At 40.4% G+C, this 11,680-nt stretch overlaps 1 protein-coding gene and 1 pseudogene across 30 annotated transcripts in view; one reads left to right on the forward strand and one right to left on the reverse strand.

The window, feature by feature from the left end:
- Positions 1–1,547: 1,547 nt before the first annotated feature.
- On the forward strand, positions 1,548–10,848 carry LOC126609738 (uncharacterized; annotated as a pseudogene).
- Positions 10,849–10,864: 16 nt separating this feature from the next.
- The window catches only part of LOC126609711 (uncharacterized), a 41,809-nt gene continuing 40,993 nt past the window's right edge, over positions 10,865–11,680 (reverse strand). For all 30 annotated transcript variants that reach the window (XM_050277593.1, XM_050277610.1, XM_050277599.1 and 27 more), the window contains one exon: positions 10,865–11,638. In XM_050277593.1, the coding sequence (XP_050133550.1) occupies positions 11,030–11,638 (609 nt within the window). In that variant the 3' untranslated portion in view covers positions 10,865–11,029. The remainder of the gene's footprint in view (positions 11,639–11,680) is intronic.

Here is an 11,680-nt window from a genome sequence, read left to right on the forward strand (position 1 = left end):
GATCTCCTACTTATTCTTGCAATTTTTCAAGTGGATTGATTATTATATTCTTGCCATTTTTTATTTTCTGTGTGTGGAAAATTGGAGGGGTGTTGGTATAATGTGGATATGGCTAGTGTTTAAGGACCGATATTGCTGTTAATTTTTCATGATAAGAAAGTGAAAAGAAAATGCTTCGAGTCAATATTCAAGTATCAAACGTTACAAAACCGAACTAACATGTTTCATGGTTTAATTGTAGGTCAAACCATAAAAAAAGGGTGGATGAATTGAATCATTTTACACTTGTTTCGATAGACTAATCCAAGGCAAGTCATGTAAAATTATTTTTGATTTTCTTATTCACTGGTGTTAAATTGGTTGAAGTGGAAAAAGTTCAACAAGTTCATTGGTCAAGAGATTCTAGCAAATTAGGGTTACATATATGAAATTTTAGCAAAAAGTTCATCCAATTTTTCATACCACCTGGGATTGAGACTAGCTAAGCTGCTTCCAATTTCAACAAAACCTCATCTTTCTTAACTTTTAAGAGATGTATGTCAAAACATCGGCCATTATATTAAATTTGAATATTTCATAATCTAACTTACTTTCATTTTATCAATAAATAATATGTGACGTTTGCATGTTGCATTGAAAAAGTGTACAATACTTTCACTTTTTGGGAAAAGAAAGCAGAATTTAACTATTCATTGAGATTGTATGAAAAAATAAAAATATGTATGTATGATCGTAAAACGCATATTGAATTGCACTGTACTTTTATATCTCATCACCGCACCATGGCGAAGTACTCTTTTTTGGCTTAGATGGACGGAGGAAGCTAGGTTGGCCGAAATATATTTATCAGTTCAAATGTGATGTGCCATTAATTTTTTAGAATAAGAAAAGATGGAGAAATTTTCTCAAGCCAATATTCAAGTATCAAGCATATATCACACAATGGGCCATTAATTCTACACTTGATTTGTTAGAGAGAATTGGTATGTTCTACTCATTTGCCACCTGAAACAAGATTTGAATCGTACTGTACTTTCTAAAATTGAAAAGTCGTCACTTATCTCTTTAAAAGCTGAATTCTATCTCAATTGGTCTTCTTTTCATATAATCTATCTACAATCTAATTAAGTTGGGTTATGTGACTTTCAAGGATTAAGTGACAAATTTTTAGTTTCGAATGGGAAATGAATAATCCAAGGCAAGTCATAAACCTTACTCTAGAAAAAAAAGAAAAAACAAACGGCATTGATTTAGCCACTTAGTACCACGGTATGGTGGTATTCCTCTTCACTTGGAAGTAACTTGGAAGTAAGAGGTCTTAGGTTCAAATCTTGTGGATGGCGAATTCAATACCAAATTAGGCTGCACATTGTGTGACTTAACCCAACTCCCCCTCTATTTAGTGTAAAAATATCGATGTACTAAAAAAAACAGAACAAATGCCATTGATTTTTTTTAGGTAGGATTTTAATTTTATTATTTAAACTCCACCAAAAAATAAAATAGAGAAAAAAGAAAAAAAAAATTGAGCGGCACTCGATCTCCTCTATATTGCAAGTGCGCGCACCTCCGGGCATTGGTTAGAAGAAACAGCAGAAAGAAAAGAAAATGAAGGTTGGTTCGAAGGTAGTGTTTCTGCTGAGAGACTCAGAGGGCTTCGGCGAAGCCATCTCAGCTGCTTTCCGCCCAAATCCAAGCAATTCGACTGTGTAAGATATCTTCCTATCAACCCTTTTAAGTTTGAGATCAAGTTCATATTATATCGAGCTTTCATTGGACCGCTATGGAATCCAAAATTGCAAAGTTTCTGGAATCCTTCGCCACTTCCTCGATCACCAGGGCCTATATGAGGTTCCCCTTCTCTCTCTTCCTCTCTCCCTCATGGTATAGTTTAGGACCCAGAAACGTGTTTGTATTCGTATAGATTCTATGTGGAATTTGGGTGTTGAGAAATGGGTCGTGTATTTTCTAATGGAATGTGCTCTAGTTTTTATGGTGAAAGTGAAATTTGTGACAATTTGGGGTTTAGATTGTGTGTGATTGAAATTGAAAATGATGCTGGTTTTTCAAAACCATGTGGGGTATAAAATCGACTAGGTGTTATGGAATTGTGAGTGATCTGTGAGATCTAAAGGGACTTGATTGCAGGCGTTTTTCGAAGAATGCTTGTAGATTTGGTTTCTATGCCCATAGTGGTAGAAATCCATAACGAAATCGCGCTAAAGTTAGGGCGTCACCCGTAAGTGGCGCGCTGTGTGGCCCGAGCACAGTGATAAGTGAGTAAGGGTCGTTGTATCTCCATCGGCACCCAGATGCAGTGTTAAATGAGCAAGGGGGCCATAGAAACTTCTTTTTGAACGACTCCACTCAAAGTTGTTTGGGAGCATATGCTCATATCAACTTTACACAGGACACACAAAAGAAGTACTTTGATCCTATTAGACGGGGAGGGTGAAGAAGCTAGGACAGAAGGGTAGAGTTCAAGAGAGTAGAATGCATTTAGGTACGTGGAATATAGGAACCTTAACGGGAAAATCTATGGAAGTAGTGGAAGTTATGGTGAGGAGAAGGATAAATATTATGTGCCTACAAGAAACTAAGTGGGTTGGTCTTAAGGCAAAGGATCTAGAAAACTCAGGGTTTAAACTTTGGTATTCGGGCACAAATAGAACGAGAAACGGTGTTGGCATCATCGTGGACAAGACCTTGACACAAGATGTTGTAGATGTCAAGAGGGTAGGAGATAGACTCATGGCAATCAAGATTGTAATAGGACAAGAACTCATCAATGTGATTAGTGCGTACGCACCTCAAGTAGGGTTGGATATGAGTTCGAATGAGAAATTTTGGGAAGACCTTGGCGACTTGGTGCAAGGAATTGCTCAAACGGAGAAGTTATTTATAGGAGGAGATATAAATGGACACGTGGGCAAGGAGACAGGCAACTATGGAGGTTTTCATGGTGGCCATGGTTTTGGGGAGAGAAACGAGGATGGGGAAGCAATCTTGGATTTTGCAATGGCATATGATCTCTTCTTAGCCAACACATTCTTTAAGAAGAGAGAAGAACATGTCATCACCTACAAGAGTGGGTCGTCAAAAACACAAATAGATTTTCTTCTAATGAGGAAAGGGGATCGTATAACTTGTAAGGATTGCAAAGTTATACCAGGAGAGAGCTTGGCTAATCAACATCGCTTGTTGGTGATGGATGTACATATCAAAAGAGTGAGAAAAAAAGAACAAGACTTGGAAGTGCCCAAGGACTAGATGGTGAAATCTAAAAGGAGAAAAACAAGCCATTTTCAAAGAGAAAGTAATCACCCAGTGTGGGTGGGATAGAGAGGAGGAAGCTAGCCAAAGGTGGCATTCCATAGCTAGTTGTATCCGAAAAGTAGCAAAAGAGGTATTAGGAGAGTCCAAGGGCTTTGCTCCACACAAAAAGGAATCTTGGTGGTGGAATGAGGAGGTAAAAACAAAGGTGAAGGCTAAGAATGAATGTTGTAAAGCCTTATACAAGGATAGGACCGATGAAAATGGTGAAAGGTATAGAAGAGCGAAGCAAGAGGCGAAGAAAGCTGTGAGAGAAGCTAAGTTAGCAGCTTATGACGATATGTATAAGCGACTGGATACCAAAGAAGGAGAGTTGGATATCTATAAACTAGCTAGAGCAAAGGAAAAAAAGACAAGGGACCTAAACCATGTGAGGTGCATCAAGGATGAGGATGGAAAGGTTCTTGCGACAGAGAACGCGGTCAAAGACAGATGGAGAGGTTATTTTCATAATCTTTTCAATGAAGGACATGAAATGAGTACTTCTTTAGGGGAGTTGAGTAACTCAGAAGAGTGTAGAAACTACTCATTTTATCGTCGAATCCAAAAGGAAGAAATGGTTGTAGCTTTGAAGAAGATGAAGCATAGAAAAGCAGTGGGCCCAGACGATATACCGATCGAAGTGTGGAAAGTCTTGGGAGAGACAGGTATAGCATGGCTCACTGACCTTTTCAATAGGATTTTGAAAATGAAGAAGATGTCAAATGAGTGGCGAAATAGCACTTTGGTGCCTATCTACAAGAATAAGGGCGACGTACAAAATTGCATGAACTATAGGGGTATTAAGCTAATGAGTCATACAATGAAGCTCTGGGAGAGAGTCATTGAGCATAGATTGAGGCAAGAGACACGGGTTTCGGACAACCAATTCGGGCTTATGCCAGGGCGCTCAACCATGGATGCAATCTATCTCTTACGAAGATTGATGGAAAGATATAGAGATGGGAAAAAGGATTTACACATGATCTTTATAGATTTGGAAAAAACGTATGATAGGGTCCCAAGAGACATTCTTTGGAGGATTTTAGAGAAGAAAGGAGTACGAGTAGCATATATCCAAGCTATAAAGGATATGTATGAAGGAGCAAAGACTGTCGTAAGAACTCATGAAGGACAAACCGAAAGCTTCCCCATAACTGTAGGATTACATCAAGGCTCATCCTTAAGTCCTTACCTTTTTGCGTTGGTAATGGATGAGTTAACATGACATATTCAAGATGATATTCCTTGGTGTATGCTTTTCGCAGATGATATAGTGTTGATAGATGAAACTCAGGAATGAGTAAATGCGAAGCTTAACCTTTGGAGAGAAGTGTTGGAATCTAAAGGTCTTCGCCTAAGCCGATCAAAGATAGAATATATGGAGTGCAAGTTCAGTGCAAATAGGGGCCAAAATGAGTTAAGGGTGAGGATCGGAGATCAGGAAATACCGAAGAGCGACTGCTTTCGCTATCTAGAATCTATCTTGCAAAAGAACGGAGAATTAGATGGAGATCTCAACCATAGAATACAAGCTGGATGGATGAAGTGGACGAGTGCATCGGGCGTGTTGTGTGACCGCCGTATGCCACTGAAGCTCAAGGGAAAATTTTATAGGACGACAATAAGGTCGGCGATGCTATATGGCACAGAATGTTGGGCGGTGAAGCATCAACACATACGTAAAATGGGTGTAGCGGAGATGAGGATGCTTCGTTGATTGTGTGGGCACACGAGAAAGGATAAGATTAGGAATGAGGATATCCGAGGTAAAGTAGGAGTAGCCGAAATTGTCGGAAAGCTGAGAGAAAATCGGTTACGGTGGTTTGGACATGTGCAAAGAAGGCCTACTGACGCTCCAGTTAGAAGATGCGATTACGGGACAGAGGTTCAGGGCCGAAGGGGTAGAGGAAGACCTAGAAAAACTTTGGAAGAGACTCTAAGAAAAGACTTAGAGTGCTTGGATCTAACGGCGAACATGACACAGGACCGAGCACAATGGCGTTCTAGGATTCATATAGCCGACCCCACTCAATGACTTGGATTTTTCAAGTCTCCAACCGAGAAGTTTTCCTCACTCGGGAAATTAAGGGAACCCTACCTCAACCTACATGTTTCACTCACAAAGCTTCAACATACAAGCTTCAACAAAAGAAAAATTCAAAGAACTTAGTGCAGAAGGCATTGGTGTATTTAACACAATACGTTGAAATGAAGCAAAGCTTATTTATTGATATCTCCGATAAGTTACAACTATGTACATATACATGAGCCAAAATAAACAAACAAGAGGGAGCCTTCACAAAGGTTGCTTAGGAGAAGTCTCAGCAGTCAGTAGAGCCCCAGAAAGAGAAGGCACCGGAGGGTGATCATTCGGAGCCTTAGTACTGGACAGAACCCTAGAAGGAGGAGGCATCGGAGGTTGATCATTTAGAGCTTCATTACGCGGTACAGCCCCAGAAGATGAAGGCAAATGCCTTTAGAACAAACCCACAAACCTTTGATGATCAAGTAAAATCTGACCATCAGATTCCTGCATCTGGTCAATCTTCCTCTTCATGTTTGTAGCATAGTCATGTGCGAGCCTGTGCAACTGTTTATTCTCATGCTTGAGCCCTCTAATCTCCTGTTTGAGACTCATCACTTCAGCCACCAATGATTCAACTTGACGGGTTCGAGCAAATAGGCGTTGGGCCATATTAGATACAGAACCTGCACTCTGCACACTGAGAGCCAGAGAATCCTTCACAGCCAACTCATCAGACCGTTTGGAAAGTAGTCTGTTATCTTTGGGAGTGACAAGGTTCCTGGCCACCACCGCATGGGTCATATCATTCTTCATCACCGAATCCCCAACGGTAAGATGGCCTATAGGGGATATGAAGGATGGGCGCCATATGTTGTCTTGAGGAGGCATGTCCGCCTCTTCACCAAAGTTCAAGTCAAAACGACGGTCGGAGGGGCCAGACATTTTCCTGAGGTGTTGAAGAAGAGGTCAGACAAATCAAGATTTCAGAAGTGCAAGAAGGGAATTTCTACAGGTGGTAATGCAAGTGTGCTTTGAAACGTAATGCATACCTCTATAATCGAAGAGGCGCCTGCTTTCTCAGAAGAGGCGCATGCTTTATCAAAAGAGGAGCCTGCTCATAAATCAAAGAATGCACACTTAGCTTTGCAGAAATCACGGGCAATTTATCGATGAGCTAATCTCAGAAATCGAAGCGGCGCTTGCTTTCTCAAAAGTTGGGCCTGCTTAGAAACCACGAGGGCCGATCTCAGAAATCGAAGAGGCACCCACTTTTCAGCCTTGTCAGTACCTGTCACATGCACACTCAGCTTTTCAGAAATTACGGGAAATCTGTCGAAGATTTCTGGTGAAGTAGAGAGCACGTGACACGCAATTTGGACGTTGGTTCAAAAATCGAAGAGGCACCACACGCAACATCAGCTCATGGGTACCACAGATAACTTTGCCAAATATCTCTGACAAAGTCTAGACATGTGAAGCTTGCAGCTCCCACTACATTGCTATGACCAAGAAGGGTAAAAGAATAGCAAAGAAAGAGCAACATAGCCGTTGGTTCAAAAATTGAAGAGGCACCACTTTCCACACGCAACATCAGCCACATGCACAATTAGCTTTGCAGAAATCACGAGCAATTTGTCGAGGAGTTGATCTCAGAATTGCTATGACCAAGAAAGGTAAAAGAATAGCAAAGAAAGAGCAACATGGCCGTTGGTTCAAAAATTGAAGAGGCACCACTTTCCACACGCAACATTAGCCACATGCACACTTAGCTTTGCAGAAATCACGGGCAATTTGTCGAGGAGTTGATCTCAGAAATCGAAGCGGCGCTTGCTTTCTCAAAAGCTAGGCCTGCTTAGAAACCACGATGGCCGATCTTAGAAATCGAAGAGGCACCTACTTTTTCAGCCTTGTCAGTACATGTCATATGCACACTCAGCTTTGCGGAAATTACGGGCAATCTGTTGAAGATTTCTGGTGAAATAGATAGCACGTGACACGCAAGAGCCAGATTTCCTTGGATAAAGCTTGTATGTAATCTTCACACGCAACATCAGCTTTCCAGATACCACATACCATTTTTTCAAAGTGCTCTGACAAAGTTAAAACACGTGAAGCTTGCAGCTCCCACTACATTGCTATGACCTCAAGAACCAGACTCCCAGCAGGATTGTTTTCTCAAAAATCGAAGAGGCACCGTTCTCCGAATCTCTAGAGCCAGATCCCCGACAGGACCACTTTTTCAAAGTACTCTGACAAAGTTAAAACACGTGAAGTTTGCAGCTCCCACTACATGGCTATGACCAAGAAGAGTAAAGGAATAACATTACTACTTGTTGTTAGGGAGACTCCTATATATATCGACCTTCATCCCCAACGGACAGGCAGACCTGCAAAAATGCTCAACCCTTCCTCATATCTGAGAGGGCACTCCCAACGCAGCCTCTCGAAATACTCAGCATTCTTTCCCCCCGATAATACCTCTGCAAACAAGCTACACCAGAGCAAGAATATCTCATATCATCAGGGTTAAAAGCAAGAGTATCCCATATTATGCTTTTTCCCTGGCTTTTCCTTTGGCCTTGTTCTTACCTGCAAGACAAGGAGAAAGAGAACAATCAGTCAGCACTTGGAATCAAGCTTCCAGTCAGGAACTGACTGCCTGGAACCCTTTACCTGATTACTTACCTGGCATTGCCCTCGAGTACTCATCTTCAACATCTTATGCCTCCAGAGAAGATACCACATCTACCTGAGTAACAGATAGGGCAAGTGAGAAGGATACAAGGAAGCATGTGGAGACAAGCGTAACAGCAAAAGTATCCCATATCATCAGGGTCGAATGTACTCTAGATTTGATGGTCTTGTTTTGACCCTCAAATTCTTCAGTCGGCCTTATACTTTGGAGGAAACCAGAAAACCCTCCAACCCAGTTCAAGAATAAGCCTGTGGAAAGTTACTTCTTCAAAAGCAAAAGTATCTCATATCATCTCTCCTCCTTTTTCTTCTCTTTATCCTTCATGCTGCTTACAAGATAGGGAGCATGAGAACAATTAGCCGGAACTCAAAATCAAACTTCTGATCTGGGACTGATTGCTTGGAGCTCTGATTGCTTACCTTGTCTGCCACCTCTTTCAGCAGATCTCCTAGCTCGGCGACTTGGGGGACTCCTACTACATGGTTTGTATCGCGCTTGATCAAGCCTGAAACTACAAGTAAGCTTCAAGTGAAATTGATACATTACCTTGTGCATCTCCACCGGTTAAAGATACCACCCCTGGATGGAGGAAGAGTACTCCCAGAGAAGATCATTTGTACTAAATCATTCACTTGTTCTCACTAAAGGAGAGCTTGAACCTATGTGTAAACCCATCACAATTAATGAGAACTCCTCTACTCCATGGACGTAGCCAATTTGGGTGAACCACGTACATCTTGTGTTTTGCTTTCCTGTCTCTATCCTTTTACATACTTATCCATACTAATGACCAGAGCAATCTAGCGAAGGTCACAAACTTAAATACTTTCTGTTGTACCAAAGTCCTCACTGATTTTGTGCATCAACAATCCTTAAGTCCTTACCTTTTTGCATTGGTAATGGATGAGTTAACAGGACATATTCAATATGATATTCCTTGGTGTATGCCTTCGCAGACGATATAGTGTTGATAGATGAAACTCAGGAAGGAGTAAATGCGAAGCTTAACCTTTGGAGAGAAGTGTTGGAATCTACAGGTCTTCGCCTAAGCCGATCAAAGACAGAATATATGGAGTACAAGTTCAGTGCAAATGGAGGCCAAAATGAGTTAGGGGTGAGGATCAGAAACAAGGAAATACCAAAGAGCGACCGTTTTCGCTTCCTATGATCTATCTTGCAAAAGAACGGAGAATTAGATAGAGACCATGTATGGCACAGAATGTTGGGCGGTGAAGGATCAACACGTACACAAAATGGATGTAGCGGAGATGAGGATGCTTTGTTGGATGTGTGGGCACATTACGGTGGTTTGAGCATGTGCAAAGAAGGTCTACTGACGCTTCGGTTCGAAAATGTGACTACGGGACAGAGGTTCAGGGCCGAAGGGGTAGAGGAAGACCTAGGAAAACTTTGGAAGAGACCCTAAGAAAAGACCTAGAGTACTTGAATCTAACGGAGGACATGACACAAAACCGAGCGCAATGGCGTTCTAGGATTCATATTGCCGACCCCACTTAGTGGGAAAAGGCTTTGTTGTTGTTGTTGTTCTGTTTTTCATGAAGTTTATCGATCTACCACTGCTCTGAAATGCTTTAGTTGTTAGGATGTGAGCCAACAGCTTTTGATATTGTGTTGAGTTTGTAGGTTTATTACTATTTCCAACAGCTTGAGTTACTAGGACAGAGTGAATAACTATTTTATTTATCTTCTAACATATCTTGAAGATAACAGATTAGGGGAACTTCAAAAAAATTTCTCTTCAATTTTGTATTTTTCAGCTGTCTGTGCTGCTTATGGAATACTCTGAACCGCCAATACTAGCCTGCGCTATTAATGAAGTTCTAGGAGAATTAGCAGGGCGGAATTCATCCTCAGTTCCTACAGTCGTTGCCCCGTTTTTCCTAGAGTCATCCAAGCTAAAGGGGGAAAGTAAATCTGCAACAAAATTTGAATTCAAATATTCACTTTATGGTATAGAGATTGGTTCAAAAACAAGCATAAGCAAGGCTATGGCAACCGAAACCCAGAAGCCACCGCCATCCTTGCAGATTCATCATGAACCTTTGGCTTGCTTTCTTCAGTTGGTCCGTGTTTTGAAGTTGCCAACATATGTTCTTATCGGGCAAAGAGGCCAATGCATTTCTGATAAAGAAGAGTTTTAGGTATACAGTTTTTTTTTTTTTTAATTACTTTATCTAATGCAACTATCAACATTCAATTGGGTTTGGAGACCATGATATGATAGTAATTTTTATTTCTATGATTTGCTTGAGAAATGAATGGGAAAAAAATTAGTGTACGCTCGGTTTCTTTCTCTTTTCTCTTCCTTTTAGTTCTTTATGAATCTGTCTGTTTCCCGAGTGTATGTATATCGTCTAACTCTAGATGGATTCTTTTTCAGATACTTTATGAGATTGGAGAACTTTTAGCAAGCACTTTGAACCTTTCCTTTTCAAGAGACAAGATCACGTGGAATCCAACAAGAAAATCAAAAGACGATCGGGAGCCATGACGTGCATTATATGGTTAAACCTCTACTGTCTGTGACATTAGAGGTTGAGACAAGATCTATCGTTGGGTGCATCAGGTTGAAAAAACTTTCAGTTCATACTGTGATTGATAGATCTATGTTCAACATCATAGTGCTTAAACTTTCATTTATGGATTATATATTAAGGATGATGGGATAACCTGAATGATTAGTTCATGTGTTCATCCTGTTGGGTGCCTTGTGTGGTTCTTATTCGAACCTGTAATGTAGTAACTACAATCAAATCATTCATCATACAATAAAAACGAATCAGGCAATACACTAAAAGAAGACATCATTTAGTAATACAGTTTAGTGGTGTTCCTCTTCATTTGTAAATGAGAGGTTCTACATATACCACCAATTTATTCCTTAATATATAATTCATCGAATCAGTTACACCTCTAATTTTGGAATCTCACATAAACAGATACAATAAGAAATATAAAGTAATGAAAAACCTTTACAACCAACGTTTCACATTCCTATTAAATATTCCTTTTCCGTAAGTAGAAATGATAATTCTAACTAGGAGGGGGAATTGCATCCAAGCAAATAAAGTGACAGGAACACTTGAAAGAAGTATGGTCGGAATCACAATCCAAGAATGTCCACGAACTATAATTAGAAGGGCAGCGGAAAACGCAATCATCATGGTTGCAATAGCCAAAAAGAGAGTGGCAAGACCAATTATCATTTTTGTGGGTAAGGATTTTAGGAAATCATCTTCTGCGAAACGTGACGTGAGAATTCCGAGAAACGTCAATGTTGCAGTCGTGGAAGAAAAGAGTGATATAGCATCTGAAATTATAAATAATATAAACAATTTTTCATGGTTGAATGTGGGAAAACCGGTATCTCCATTTCCTCCAGGAATTGTGATTACTGCGGCAAACATGATGGTGATAATAAGAGCACCTACAACAGTGTAAGAAGTTGCCGTCTCTTTCATCCATTTTTCTCCTTCCTTTAGCAATTCACTGTGATTCTTTGTAAATAGTTCCCTTGGTTTCAAATATTCACTGTTGTTCATATACTCTCGACCCTTAGAAGGTACAATAGTCTCTACTTCCTGCATTGCATTGAACAACTACTGACATAAAAGAGCATAAAA

Source organism: Malus sylvestris, chromosome 17 (genome assembly GCF_916048215.2).
Source record: "Malus sylvestris chromosome 17, drMalSylv7.2, whole genome shotgun sequence".
In the NCBI taxonomy this organism is placed as follows: domain Eukaryota; kingdom Viridiplantae; phylum Streptophyta; class Magnoliopsida; order Rosales; family Rosaceae; genus Malus; species Malus sylvestris.